Raw genomic sequence first — 16295 nt, 5'->3', positions numbered from 1 at the left:
ATCTTCCCCCACAGCAACCTGTTTGGCATCACCATGCTGCATTGTGTCCTTAAGGACAAATAAATGAGGATCATCATACTGCCTCTCTCTGATGCGCTCATATAAAGAAGACCGAGCGACTGTGCAAGCTAAAACCCAACTGGGTTCTGAAACATCTAACCTCATGAACTGATTAGCCAAAGTCTGAACAACTACAGCTAATGGCCTCTCACCAACCGAAATATACGCAAGACTGCCCATACTCACATCATTTCTACTCAAAGCATCGGCTACCACATTGGCCTTTCCGGGGTGATATAAAATGGTGATATTATAGTCTTTCAAAAATTCCAATCATCTTCTCTGCCTTAAATTAAGATCTTTCTGTTTGAATAGATACTGAAGGCTACGATGATCAGTACATACCTCACACGAGACACCGTAGAGGTAATGCCTCCAAATATTCAGCGCATGAACAATGGCTGCCAATTCTAAGTCACGAACCGGATAATTCTTCTCGTGAACTTTCAACTGTCGCGACGCATATGCAATCACCTTGCCATCTTGCATTAATACTGCACCAAGCTCAATGTGAGAGGCGTCACAATATACCGTATACGATCCTGAACCTGTGGGTAATACCAACACTAGCGTTGTAGTCAAAGCGGTCTTGAGCTTTTGAAAGCTCAAATCACACTCGTCTGACCATCTAAATGGGGCACCCTTCTGGGTCAATCTGGTCAATAGGCTTGCTATAGATGAAAACCCTTCCACAAACCAACGATAATAACTTGCCAAACCCAGGAAACTCCGGATCTCTGTAAATGAAGTAAGTCTAGGTCAATTTTGAACAACCTCTATCTTCTTAGGATCCACCTTTATGCCTTCTGCCGATACAACATGCCCCAAAAAGGCAACTGAGTCTAACCAAAACTCACATTTTGAAAATTTGGCATATAACTGATTATTCTTCAAAGTATGAAGCACACTTAAAAGATGCTGCTCATGCTCCTTCCTGACTGCTGGAGTAAACCAAGATATCATCAATGAATACGACCACAAAAGAATCTAAATAGGGCTTGAACACCTGATTCATCAAATCCATAAATGCTGCTGGGGCATTTGTCAACCAAATGACATCACTAGGAATTCGTAATGCCCATATCGAGTCCGAAAAGCTGTCTTAGGGATATCAGATGCCCTAATCTTCAACTGATGGTAACCAGACCTCAAATCGATCTTCGAAAATACCTCGGCACCCTGATGCTGATCAAATAAGTCATCAATTCTTGGCAGCGGATATTTGTTTTTGATAGTGGCCTTGTTCAACTGTCGATAATCTATACACATCTGCATAGATCCATCTTTCTTCTTTACAAATAGTACTGGTGCACCCTAGGGCGAGACACTGGGTCTAATGAATCCCTGATCAAGCAAGTCTTATAACTGCTCCTTCAATTCTTTCAACTCTGGCGGGGCCGTACAGTATGGTAGAATAGAAATGGGCTGAGTGCCCGAAGCCAAATCAATACAGAAGTCAATATCTCTGTCGGGTGGCATTTCCGGCAAATCTGCAAGAAATACTTCTAGAAATTCATGAACAACTAGTACCGAGTCCATAGAAGGGACATACGCATTGGGATCGCGAATATAAGCCAAATAGGCTAGACACTCTTTCTCTACCATACGCCGAGCTTTCATATAAGAAATAATCCTGCTGGCAGAATGACCAGGAGTCCTTTCCACTCTAACTGAGGTAACCCCGGCATGTCTAGGGTCACTATCTTGGTATGACAATCCAATATAGCATGATACAGTGATAGCCAATCCATACCCAAGATGACATCAAAATCTACCGTATCAAGAAGTAGAAGATCGACACTAGTCTCAAGACTATCAATAGTAATCGCACACGAACGATAGACATGATCAACTACAACAGAGTCTCCCACCGATGTAGATACACACACAGAAGCACTCAGAGAATCACAAGGCACAACCAAATATGAAGCAAAATAGGAGGACACATAGGAATAAGTAGATCCTAGATCAAATAGAAATGAAGCATCTCTATGGCAAACTGGAATGATATACTTGTGATCACAGCATCAGATGACTCAGCCTCAAGCCTAGCTAGAAAAGCATAAAATCGAGGCTGGGCCCCACCACTCTTAATTGCGTCTCTAGGACGACCTCTAACTGGCTGGCCTCCACCTCTAACGGTCTGACCTCCACCTCTAATGGTCTGACCTCTACCTCTAGCTTCCTGACCCCTACCTCTAGCTGGCTGAGCAGGCGGTGAAGCAACCGGTACCGGTATGATGGCACGAGAATCCTGCTGAGATATGTTACTCACCAACCTAGGGCAATACCTCCTAATATAACCAATGTTCCCACACTCATAACACCCATCCTGATGTCGTGGTTGTTGAAGCTGAAGCTGACCCGAATGGGCCGGATAACCGCTGTAGTAACTCTGGAGTGGTGGTGCACTGATATGAGTTAAATGTGCACTAAATGTTGGCTGCCCAGAGTAATGCATAATAGGATCGTAACTCCCTGAAGCACCGGGAGATGCATGAAGTGCTGAATGAAACGCTCTGGGATGATGACCCATACCAAAATTACCCCTGCCCCCAGGCGAGGCACCACTAAAACCACAAGCTGACGAGGCCTCTTATCAGACCTCTGCCCTCTCTCCTGTGCAAGAACCATCTCGATCCTTCTCGCGACATTAGCAGCCACCTGAAAAGAAATATCACTTTCGGTTTCCTTGGCCATCTGAAGCCTGATAGGGTGAGTGAGTCCCTCAATAAACCTCCTCACTCTCTCTCCTTCAGTAGGTAGTAAAAGGAGAGCATGACGGGCCAAATCCACAAAACGGGACTCATACTGAGTAGCAGTCATACTGCCCGGCTGTAGACGCTCAAACGGCTTGCGAAAATCCTCTCTCAGTGAGATAGGAAGGAACTTCTCCAGATATAGCTGAGAGAACTACTCCTAGGTAAGTGCAGGCGATCCAACTGGTCTGGCTAATGTATAATCTCTCCACCACCTCTTAGCGGAACCCGTCATCTGAAATACAGCAAAATCAACTCCATTGGTCTCAACTATACCCATGTTTCGCAGCACCTCATGGCAGCGGTCAAGATAATCCTGTGGGTCCTCAGGAGGTGTACCACTGAAGTGAACTGGAAAGAGCTTAGTAAACTTATCCAGTCTCAATAAGGACTCAAAAGACATGGCGGGCCTATCATCGGTCTGTGCCGCAGCAACTTGCTGAACTACCCCAACTAGCGGGGCTGCTGGAGCCTCGTTTTGGGGAGCCATCTGCTCCGGAGTGGGAGTAGTGGGAGTTTGTGCTCCCCCCAGCCTGTGAGACGGCTGGTGCCACTGGAAATGTACCATTATGGGCCACGCCCTCCATAAGACTCACCAAACGGACTAGAGCGTCCTGAAGCACTGGAGTAGCTATGAATCCTTCCGGGACCTGAACTGGTCCAACTGGTACATTCTGAACTGGAACCTCCTCCGGAAGATCCACTTGAGGTTCTACAACAGGTGCTGCTCGAGCTCTAGACTGAGCTCTACCTCTACCTCTGCCTCGGCCTCTAGCACGACCTCGACCTCTACCCCTGGCCATAGTTGCCACTGAGGGCTCTGGTCCCTGACCATCGATAGATGTATTACGTGTTCTCACCATCTGCGAGAGAATAAGAGTAGAATGGTTTAATCACCGATGATAGAATAAAATCTCACGACATAATAAGAAAGAAATGATATTGTCCCTAAGCTTCATAACCTCTGAGAGATAAGTACAGACGTCTCCGTACCGATCCTTCAGACTCTACTAAATTTGCTTATGACTCGTGAGACCTATGTAACCTAGTGCTTTGATACCAACTGTCATGACCCGAAATTTCCACCTTCGGACCGTGATGTCGCCTAACATTTCACTTGCTAGGCAAGCCAACGTTAGAATAATATTATCCATTTTAAAATAATTATTAAATTTATTAATAATAAAGAATTAAATGCGGAAGTAAAGTCTGAAATTTAGTGAATAATCCATAAAATAACGGTGTCTAAATAGCATCCCAGAATTGGTATCACAAGTGCACGAGCTTCTAGAATAATACAAATAAAGGTCTGAATAAAATAAAGCTGTCTGAAAACAAACACACAGCTAAAGTAAAGTAGACGGAGACTTCAGAACTGCGGACGTCGTGCAGTTATACCTCAAGTCTCCTATGGTAGCTGAAATTCGAGCAAGTCTATGGTACACCGCTAGGACCAACTCCGAAATCTGCACAAGAAGTGCAGAGTATAGTATCAGTACAACCGACCCCATGTACTGATAAGTGCCGAGCCTAACCTCGACGAAGTAGTGACGAGGCTAAGGCAGGTCACTTACAATAACCTGTACGCAATAATAGTAATAACAACAATAATAAAAATAAATCAGGTAACTCAATTTTAACAGTTAAAGCCAATTCAACAGTCATGACCAAATATTATTTCCATCAATTTCTGTTGCAGCATGCAACCCGCTCACACAACATATTCATTTTCAATTCTCCCATATATTTATTTTAATCAAGTATATATAGACTTTTAAATAAGTCTGTTGCGGCATGCAATCCGATCTCCCAATATGGACTTTTTAATAAGTCTGTTGCGGCGTGCAACCCGATCCCCTAATATAACTTTAAACAACTCATAAATGTAATAAAAATTACTCCAATAAATACCACGTCCAATGAGAAACTATTAAGCATCAAGACACACAATAATTATAATTTATCTATGAGCAAACAATGGCAATTATCAATTAATTATGAAAATTATGGAGAAAATAGGCAGTTAATATTTAGTATGCTAAATATCAAATAACAATTAAGACACATAAATCAAATAGCATGTAACAATTGTTGCAGGAATTCAAGAATTAATATTTTACAAAGAATAGGAGAGAAACAATTATTATAACAATTAATTCATGATTTAAAACGATTTATGATTTTTCAAACAATTATGCAAACAATTAATTTGACGATGTATAGACACTCGTCACCTCGCCCATACGTCGTTCACGTGCATTTCGCATAACAAATAGTTTAAGGGTTCTATTCCCTCAAGTCAAGGTTAACCACGACACTTACCTCGCTTTGCAAATTCCAATAATTATTCGACCACGGCTTTTCCTTTTGAATTTGTCCCCAAAAATCTATTCGCAAACAATTCGATATACTCAATACGAATCATAGGAATTAATTCCATATGAATTTACTAATTTTTCGGATAAAAATCCAAAATTTATTTTAATATTCGGCAGTGGGACCCACATCTCAAATCTCGAAAAAACCTACGAAATTCGAACACCCATTCCGAGACGAGTCCAACCATATAAAAATTATCAAGTTCCGATGTCAAATGGACCCTCGAATCTTAAATTTTCATTTTTGGAAGATTTTATAAAAATATGATTTTTCTCCCATAAATCCACGGATTCATGATGTAAATGAGTATGAAATTATGAAATATAATCGATATAGGATAAGGAACACTTACTCCAATATTTTTCCGTGAAAATCACCCAAGAATCACCTTACCCGAGCTCAAAAATTAAAAATGGTTGAAAATGGGTCGAAATCCCATTTCCAGAACTTAAGTTCTGTTTTTCAGATTTTTATTCATCGCGATCGCGGAAATTCGTTCGCGATCGCGGAGAACACTTTTGTCCATGTTCATTTTACTCTTCGCAATCGCAGAAATGGCTTCGCGATCGCGAAGCACAATTTGCACAGGCTGCCCATTTGCACTACGCGAACGCGACATCCCATACGCGAAGCATGATCCCGTAGACCTATGCGATCGCGGACCGTTTCATGCGAACTCGAAGAACAAATTTGAGTACCCTAGCTTCTGCCTCATTTCCTCTTCACGAACGCGAAGATTCGATCGCGAGCGCGAAGCTTTGCACTTCAACCCTTCGCGAACTCGTGCCCTCGGTCGCGAACGCGAAGCATAATTGTGCCAGTCCAACTTTCCTCTTCGCGATCGCAGGAATGGCTTCTCGAGCGCGAAGCACAAAACACCAGATGACAAAAGAAGCTAAAAACCAGATTTTTCTCAAAGTTCAAATGGTCCGTAGGCTATCCGAAACTCACCCGAGCCCTCGGGGCTCCAAACCAAACATGCACACAAGTCTTAAAACATCACACGAACTTGCTCGCGCGATCAAATCGCCAAAATAACACCTAGAACTACGAATTGAATCCCAAATCGAATGAAAATTTCAAGAAAACTTTAAAACTTATATTTTCACAACGGGACGTCCGAATCACGTCAAATCAACTCCGTTTCTCACCAAATTCGGCAGACAAGTCTTAAATATTATAGTGGACCTACACCGAGCTCCAGAACCAAAATACAGACCCGGTATCAATAAATCCAACATCAGTAGATTCTTAAAAATTATTAAGCTTTCAAACTTTAATTTTTCATCAAAATTCCATATCTCGGGTTAGGGACCTCGGAATTCGATTCTGGGCATACACTCAAGTCCCAAATCACGATACGGACCTAGGGAACTGTCAAAATACTGATCCGAGTTCGTTTGCTCAAAATATTGACCAACGTCAACTCAGTTGAGTTTTAAAGCTTTATTTCACATTTTAATCCATTTTTCACATAAAAGCTTTCCGAAAAATTTTATGGACTGCGCACGCAATTCGAGAAGTGATAAATAGTATTTTTTGATGTCTTAAAATACATAATTAATAATTAAATTTAAAGATGACATTTTGGATCATCACACCAAGTTTAGTGAAACAAGCTACTTATTAGTTAGTCTAGGTAGAAATCAAGCTACAATAGTATGGAATGATTCCACTATACAGTTAGGTAATCAATCATATTTTATCCATTATTCATACCTAGGTATGTAGTTCTTTTTCTATTTCCTTTCTTATGAGGGGAATTGAGGAGAATGGAGTCAACTCTAGCAAACGGAAAGCCGGTCAAAAGTCTCTCTTTCATTCAATTGTCAATTAGATGACAAAACTTTTTGGGATCTTTTACACAAGTAGCCAATCAAATTTACTGTTTAACTTTTTTTACCAATATACATAAGTTATATAATGGGCTATTAGCAAAAGGGCTGGGCACAAGGTGATTTGTAATGGGCTTAGAGTGCAAATTAGCAACTATAGCCCATTTTTAATTCAAGACCCAGAGGACTGACTACTCATTTAAGTTCTGACTTCTCTTTAAAAGAAAAAAATAGAATTATAGTTCCCCTCGCTTCTTGTCCGTCAACCAGACTCCTCCTCTATCATTCTCGCGCTGAAAATTTTTGTCTGCAGAAAGCCAGAAACTCAGAAATTGCTGCTTCTGTGTAAGTTTCTCAACATACTTTTGCTTTGTGCTATCCATGTTTTTTTGCGCTGGGTTCATAGTTTATAGATTGTCGCAGTTTGTTCGCGAATGAAATTTCCAATGCATTATAGCAGTAATTTTGGGGAGCTTCTTTGTTTTTTATCACTCTGATTTTCTCATCTACTACGCCTGTCAATATAAGGATGTAGTTAAAAAACTTTGTTCATTTCAATTATTGGTGAATTGGTTTGATTTGGTCTACATATGTTGTTTTTCTTCTTCTTCCTTTTTTAAAATCTTCTTCTTCTTTTTTTAAAAGAAAAAATCGACTCAGAGTGAACCATGTATACCGCTACTAACATTTATCCTATTATTTAAGCAACAAAAGATTTGTGGTGTATTTACTGTTTTATTTTGGGTAATGCATTAATACAGGCCCTGATAGAGGGTTCGATTAGATGGCCTTCCGAGGTCGAGGGCGTGGTGGATTTGGAGGTGGCAGTTTTCGACCAGCCAAGCAAGTTCCATTTGAACTTTTCCCCGTAAGTGAACTCCTTTGGCTCATTTATGCGATATTCTTCACACGAATTATGGTACAGTATGTGTTTGTGGATGGGTAACATTGCTTAAGGAGCTTGGTCACAAGTTCAGTTAAGGGACGAGGGTTGTGATAGGTTAACTGTTAGATAAAATAATTGAACTTTAATGAATCATCTTTTATACCACGTTAAGAAAGCCATATGGATCATATAACAGACACAACTAATTTAGGATTGAGGCATAGTTGATTACTAATATATTGGTCTTGGGAAATGAGTAAAATTTTCCAACTTTGAAGCTGTAAAAATGCGTGCTAACATAGAGACTAAACTATTTGTAAACGGATGGGAAAAAGGTTTTAGAAAGGAATGTTTTCTTGTACTGAAGTTAATCATAGGAAATTTAGCACTTGCAATAATGTTGTACTCAAAAATTCATTCAGCCAATTATGAGAGTTTATATGATGATAAATAGAAAGATGTCTGACACATAATGCATGTTTTGATGTTTAAGGTACATAATGTGATTATAAATATCTAGAATACCTTCATCAAAATAAATATCCAGAATACCTGGAATAAATTCATGGAAAAGTTAAGGAGTTACATCATATATTATTACTACTAACAAAATCACAATATAAAAGTTATATAGTCCTTTAACGAGCTAAAATAATCGCCCCACCCAAATTGAACGTCTGTCCTCGTGTTTTGTCAATTAATCATTTCTCATCAAACAAGCATGTAAAATATAGACTTTTTTTTGTAGCGTTTATGTAGTTTCAACCAGTCAAAAGTTGTATTCTTAGAAGAATTCGTCTGTATTTTCACTCAATACATATGGAGTATTATGCTCCAATAGCATCAGAAGGATGAATGTAGTACCACTTTTAGGAGAAGATATGGACAAAATTTCCTCTCTTTCTATGCAAGTGTAAACAAAGTTTTCATCATTGCCTATCAATGGGTGTAATACGGCAGCCTTGTAATAATGTAGAAGTATCCTTCTACATTATTTGCATATTAATATGGTTTGAACTTTTACACATTGGTATATTGGACAATTGTTAGCCCAATGAATTTCCTTTTTCCTTGTCAGTTAAATTCATTTTAATTGCACCTTTGGTCCCCTATTAACTATTTTTGACAGATCCACATTAACAATTGATCTATAGTGCATGTGGATTTGACAAAAGAAGATTCTTTCTGCTCTGGTATTACACAGTATATTTTATATTCGAGGGAAAAGAATTTGATGTAAGGTCTGATTAATGTGTCCAATGGTTACTGGATGTTTAGGTCATGTCCACTGGTAGTTTAGTTGAGTTAATCTGACTCATAATTCTTTTGGCAGATTAATCTGAACTGATTAATGTCAGCTGAGATTAACAATTAAGCTTGATATAGATAGATCTCTTGCTACTTTAAGTTAATTAAGAAGAAAGATTGAATATGTTATTAATTTAGCTTGATATGGTTGGTCTGTCGATTTGCAGCTAACACAATTTTAACCTTTCTACATTTGCAGGAAATTGAGAACTTAGGTAATGCGGCAAGTGTCACTGAAAGGACAACACTGGCAATTTGGCACTCAAAGTTACAGAAGTATTGGAACTCCTCTCCTTACTATTTGGGAGAGGAAAGTGATGTTTTGAAGAGTAAGCATTCAAATTTTTGAAACTTATGCACTCCTTCTTTGAGGAAATTTCATACCTCTTGTTTAGGAATGGATAAAGTCACTTATTATACTTGTTGTAAATGATTGGCACTAACATTTTGTCACGACCGAAATCTGGAGGGCCATGAATGGCGCGCGATGAGCCAGTGTCCGCAGAGAGAACACTTAACGTTGTTGTATCAACTACCCATAAAGCATACATTGGGGTTCCAAGCGATTCCACATTGTCATGCGTCAGCTAAATGAAGCATAACTTCCCATAGAAGCGAAAACATCACATATCTGAATTAAGCCTTGACGAGAGATACAATCTATTTACGGTCCACAGTAATGTATGGATCTTCTAATGAATAACGTTATACATAAACCGAAACTGGATGTAGCCCATCAATAAGTAAAGGTAGAAATATCAAAGGAAGCCACCACCAATCTAGTGTGGGGCTCACCGCAAAAGTTCTATCTAGTGGTGCTCAAGCCTCGTAAAATGGAGATGTCAACTGAATCTGTAAGACCTGAAGGTAGATGGACGGAGTATAGTCAGCAAATCTGATAGACATGCCTCTAAAAGTTGGGACAAGTCTTAAGAGAAAACATGCATTTGTATGAAAGGTCGTAACTTTAGAAAACTTGAATGTTTCATATGGAGACATTAGTTCTAAAGTCATAAATGTGTAAAAATTTATGAAAAGAGTTTCAAGGTAGGGATAAGGATTGCGTACATACTACCTCCCTAACTCCCCTTGTGGGAATATACTGGGTATGTTGTTGTGTTGTAGTTTCTTTGAAACATAATATTCCTTTAACATTAGTCAACCTAGCGCAAACAAGGCATAAAACGTCATAATTACAAATCATAAAAAGTACTTTACAAGTCATGCACCTCATACAACATTCCTGAAACTTATGCAACCTGCATCTATGCTTGGTGCACAATGCGGCACCAGACAATCTTTGGCGTTACAACTTATATTTGCTTGGCAAGTTGTGCAGGCACCAGAGTCCACAATGGCAAAAGCTCTTTATCCCAGCTTAGCTCACTATGCCAGTATCTAGACAGTTTATAGCGACACTCTTATATCTGCTTGACACATTCTGCGGGCATCAGATAGCCCAGCACTAGCTTTGTTGGCACACTATGCGGGCAAGCAGATAGTCCGCAGTGGTCTAATCATTAGTCAAGAGCTAACTAAACTGTGGGGCACCAGATAATCCACAGTCGGTGGATGAAGTTAGCATTATTACCTGTAGTCGTGCGTATTTTGTGCATGCTGCAATACTATCTGATTGTCGTTTCAAGGAGTAATCATGGACAATTTTTTCAGAGGATTTTGGTTTCTTTTTGAAGATTCTGTTTTTATTATTTTCCTCGTGAGAATACATGAAGGTCCACAATGCAAATTAGAACAGCTACATAATTGTTAAAAGAAAAAAAGCACGAGGTTCATGTGGTTCATTTCAAGTACAGTTTGGAAGACATTTTCTGTTAGAAGAATTGCTGCATTATTTGAAATTAATCTTTCCCCTTCTGCACTATCTGACAATTAGTTTGTTGTGATTACAGATTATTTGATGCTCCGATTTTATGCCCATACGGTGTAGTTTCAGATTCCCGATTTTCTATACTTCGCATACCCTTCTGCACTATTTGATATTTAATGTCTTGTTATTTTATATCTGGCGTTCAGAATTTTGATTACTTCTTTTTTTACGTGGCACTTTATGTGAATCGCTGCGAGTTTCAGATTTCTGATCTTCTGCACATCACAAATTATGTTTCTAGAAACAAAAGGCATGGATATAGAAAGGTTCTCAGATAGGAAGTCAGAGAGGGGCAAGTCAAAGCCACCATTGTCGCACTTCATAAGGATGGATCCAGTCTATGTTCCTGCAGAACTAGCTAAAGGTTTTGTCCTCCTTAATTCCTGCTAAATTCTTTGGGCATGCTGCTTAGTCAGATCTCTTCAACCTAATTCATTTGCTTAGTTAGATGCTTTATGATGATAAATATTGCAGGTGGAAGGGAGGAGAATCGTGCTGCGAAAAGAGTGCGCTGGAACCCAGAATCAGGTAAAGTTCCATGGTTTTATCTTTCTTTCTTGCTGTTTTGTCTTTGTTCTCTGCAAACTTTCTGACGTGATAAATTGGTTTGTCCACCTTGTGCGCCTAATATTATGTCTCTCACCTCCTGTGCATAATAATTAGGCGCGTAACTTGGAGTTGGATCTCATTATTCCATTGCTTCATGAGAATGGATTTGATAGTATACCCCTAGGACACTTATTGAGAAATTTACCTTTGTGCACAAAAGCACATATACACTCCCTTGTCAAAGTTTGACTTAAAGCCTTTGATATGGCCTCGTAATGTTGCTATGGTATTTTTGGAGTGTATGTTTTTGTTCTTTGTTCTTTTTTATCCAATAGTAATCTAGAACCTGTCAGATTTTCCTTTCTATTTCACATATGGACATTTTATACATCTTCTGAAGTCCTGAGTTGCATATCATGTTCCCTGAACATACCATTGGTAAAATATTTCCACTTCGGTAATAGAACTACTGATTTATAGCAAAGCCCTTTGAACACTAACCTGGATCAGAACCTCTAGCAAAGTTTCAGTAGCACAATGCCTGGCAGAGATTGGCTTTGTACATAATGTTCTTCGTTAGCACACGCTGGGTTTGGAACCTCGGTTAGCTTATGTGATATACATCAGTGTGTCTTTATCAATTTTAATAACAGCCCAGCTTAGTATTTAAAGAGTTCCACTACTGATCAGCCCTTTGGTTCTTTAACTTTATTTTGTATCTTCTCGACTTAAAAATTCTCTTAAAGTGAGATAGCATTGGTTCTACACATCCCAAGCAGTTCATGATATGGTGAGCTCGCTCTATTTATGAGCACTGAACAAACTTATGTTATTGCTGGGGCAAGAGATCTGGCCCAACTTCTTTTGAACTTCAATTTGTCAATAGACATATTCCTGGAGTCCAATACTTTTCACTGTACGTTCACAAGTCTGTTAAACGGTTGCAGAACATTAGCTGTTTATGTGACCCTTCTTCCATACACACAAAAAGAAAGCTCTTCTCCACTTGGATATATTTCATTTAAGTGGGTATGTGCCTGTGTGGGATGCTAGGGTTTTCAGTGATCTTTTAAGTCATGTGAGTTCGTTGAATTTGGACTAAAGTTACCTATCAATGAGAAGATGTATAAGAGGCTAAGAGCTGACATCACATTGAACAGAAATGCAGATGCTTTTCTCTTTTGCCTTACATTTGTTGTAATTTATCGAGCTCATGAAATTGTTTTTTGGTGACAGACATGCAAAAATTGGATCTTCTTGAGAAGCTTGATAAGAAGCTTGAGGTTAACCTCTACCTTTACAGGAAATGTTCCTTTTGAAGTGTTTAGCAAGAAGGTTACTCGTCTACTGCAATGCTTTCCTATCTTTTGATTGTTATGTTTCAATTCACTGCAAATGCTTAGGGCGATGAGGAGAAGAAAAAAGATGGTGAAGACGAGGAGGAAGAACAAGAGGAGAAAATTGAAGAGGAAGAAGAAGAATTTAGTGATGACGGAGATTACAACCAGGTATGTGGGTGCTTCCGCAAATGGACATCCATATTTAAGGAACTTGAATCAAAATGCTTTATGTTCCTCTAGTATGAATTATACTTGCTTTGCTTGTCAATTGTTTGCCTACCTAGATCAACATCATTAAGCGTCATTCTTTAATAGAAAAGTGTATATCTACACAAAGCTTAAGTATTTTGAAACTGTTGAACATTGGTACAGAATCTTTATGATTATGATGATGATGAAGACGACTACAATATGAATGAAGATAATAATGGTACGGTCGTACTTGCAGTTTCTTTTCTTCTTTTATTTGATGCAGCAGTATTGATTACTTCTTATTGCCCGTTCGAATACTTATGAAATAATGCTAAGCAACCTGTGTTGCAGATGAAGGCATGTATTGAAGGTTGCTTGTTGGGGTGGTTAATGCTTGCCTTAGGAAATTTTTTCAGAGATGGAAGTCTTTAATTATGTTATTGGATTTTCTAGAAAGCTTAGCTCACACATAGGCCTTGTAAACTAGCAACAACATTTAACTTTGGGCTATCAGTTACAGCATTTCTGCCCGTTCTTTAAGAGAAATATTTCCTAATGTTATAAATCCACTTGCATAGAAGGTGGATGTCCAACTTGAGATTTGGAAATCTTGCCATATCTTAGATTTGTCTTCATGTTGTTATAAATCCACTTGCATAGAAGGTAGATGTCCAACTTGAGATTTGGAAATCTTGCCATATCTTAGATTTGTGTTGATTTTGAGACTCATAACTAGATTTAGGAAGTTATGTAACAATGCAATAGTATCTATAAATAGGTTCATTCATGAACCTAAAGAAGACAATTTTGGAAACAAAAGAAAGAAACGTTCCTTTTCTAGTATTATCATTCTTTTCTATCATTAATGTTAATTACATAGTTCTTGCTATATTTCTTTTATTTCATAACACGTTATCAGCACGAGGCTTCAATTTTATGGTTACTTATTAGGTTACACACTCCTCAGTTTTTTCGCTATGTCGAACTTATCAAAGCTTGAATTTGTAGCACTTGACATATCCGAAAATAATTATTTATCATGGGTCCTTGATGATGAAATTCATCTTGCTGCAAAATCTCTTGAAAATACTATTATGCAAGGAAATGAAGTATCAGGACATGATAAAACAAAGGCTATGATTTTCCTTTGTCATCATCTCGACGAAGGGTTAAAGACCGAGTATTTAACCCTGAAAGATCCATTTGAATTATGGAGCAGTTTGAAGGAACGATATGACCATATTAAGGCAACAATATTGCCAAGAGCTCGGTATGATTGGATCACTTGCGGTTACAAGATTTTAAAACCGTAAGTGAATATAATTTTGTTGTATTCAGGACATCTTCCCAACATAAATTATGTGGGGAAATTGTGAATGATGGGGACTAACTGGAAAAGACTTTCTACTTTTCATGCCTCAAATATGGTATTGCAACATCAATACCGTGAAAAGAGTTAAAAGAAATATTCTGAATTCATCTCATGTCTCTAGGTGGCTGGGCAACATAATACCCTTCTAATGAAAAATCATGAAACTCGTCCCACTGGATCTGCATCATTTCCTGAAGTGAATTTGGTAGTAGAGAATCAAAAGTCTGAAAGAAGACAAAATAATTGTCGTGGCTACGGCCATGGCCATGGTCGTGGACATGACAAGGAACAAAATAAAAATCGTCATCATGAAAATAAACAGGAGAACAATAAAGGTCTTCAAAATAATCCTTTAAAAGGCAGAGTAAATATTTGCCACCGATGTGGTATGAAAGGTCATTGGGCACGTGTATGTCGTATACCTGACCATTTTGTTAAATTCTATTAAGCTTCCATCAAAAGAAAAGAGAACAATGTAGAGGCACACTTGACATTTCAAAATAATGACGATGACGCAGGTCCCTCAAACAAATATGATATGTTGAAGCAAATGTTGCATATAAAGATGATGATTTTGGAGACCTTGCAAATATTACTCATTTAGAAGCTGAAGACTTCTTTGAGGATATTGACTGAAGAAGTGATCATCTTACTGGGAATAAAAACTTTAAGAAAAGTTGGTATTTTCATATTATGTCCGCAAGTAGTTTTTTGCTTCTTCTTGGTGTACTTTCCTAAAGCATCATATATGCTAGTTTCTACATTCCTAGTGTAATTTATTAATGTTTCTTTTATTGATAGTCTTTTATATTTCTTATGTTGTACTTTTTGTTTCTTTATGAAGAAAATAAAATCATGCAGTCTTCAATTGGATCCACGATGAGTAATGAAGATTTATGCCTTCTGGATAGTGCTACAACTCACATAATATTAAGAGAAAAGAAATTCTTCCCTTATTTGGTTATGAAAAATGCTTATGTTAATACAATATATGGTAGTACAAAATTAATTGAGGGCTTTGGAAGAGCGGCCTTATTACTACCTGGAGGAATGATATTAACTATTAATAATGCATTGTATTGTAGTAAGTCTCAAAGAAACTTGTTGAGTTTCAAAGCTATTCTCCAAAATGGCCACCTGAGACCTCTAATGAAGGAAAGGTTGAATATCTTTATATTACTACAATAAAAGAAGGAAACAAATGTGTTACCAGCATTTTCTTTTGGGTTATACCACACAAATATTGGTGCGGTTGAATCACATACCATAGTAAACAAAATTTTTACTACTTCTAATAATTTTATCATTTGGCATGACCTGTTGTGCCATCTTGGTTCTGATATGATGCGCAGAATAATAGAGAATTCAAATGGACACACATTGAAGAACAAGAAGATTCTTCAATTTAAGGAGTTCTCTTATGATGTTTGTTCTCAAGAAAAATTGGTTTTCAAACCATCACCAGTTAAAGTTCGAATTGAATCCCCAACATTTTTGGAACGTATAGAGGGTGATATATGTGGGCCTATACACCCTCGATGTAGACCATTCAAGTATTTTATGGTCTTGATAGTCGCATCTACAAGATGGTCACACATGTGCTTATTGTCAACTTGTAGTATATCATTTGCGAGATTGTTAGCCCAAATAATAAGGTTAAGAGCACAATTTTCAGATTATGCAATTAAAGCAATTCGTGTTGAATTCTTGATAATGCTGGTGAATTT

At 38.2% G+C, this 16295-nt stretch overlaps 1 protein-coding gene across 1 annotated transcript; it reads left to right on the top strand.

Annotated features, from left to right (window-relative positions):
- Positions 1-7241: 7241 nt before the first annotated feature.
- Positions 7242-13862, top strand: LOC107816093 (uncharacterized). Its single transcript, XM_016641770.2, has 9 exons — positions 7242-7378; positions 7795-7901; positions 9427-9556; positions 11357-11479; positions 11590-11643; positions 12901-12947; positions 13068-13172; positions 13377-13434; positions 13548-13862. The coding sequence occupies exons 2-9, from the start codon at positions 7818-7820 to the stop codon at positions 13562-13564; spliced, it is 618 nt and encodes a 205-aa protein (XP_016497256.1). The 5' UTR covers positions 7242-7378; positions 7795-7817; the 3' UTR covers positions 13565-13862.
- The last annotated feature ends 2433 nt before the right edge of the window (positions 13863-16295 follow it).

This window comes from Nicotiana tabacum, chromosome 19, assembly GCF_000715075.1.
Source record: "Nicotiana tabacum cultivar K326 chromosome 19, ASM71507v2, whole genome shotgun sequence".
In the NCBI taxonomy this organism is placed as follows: domain Eukaryota; kingdom Viridiplantae; phylum Streptophyta; class Magnoliopsida; order Solanales; family Solanaceae; genus Nicotiana; species Nicotiana tabacum.
This window is presented reverse-complemented; position numbering and strand designations above follow the sequence as displayed.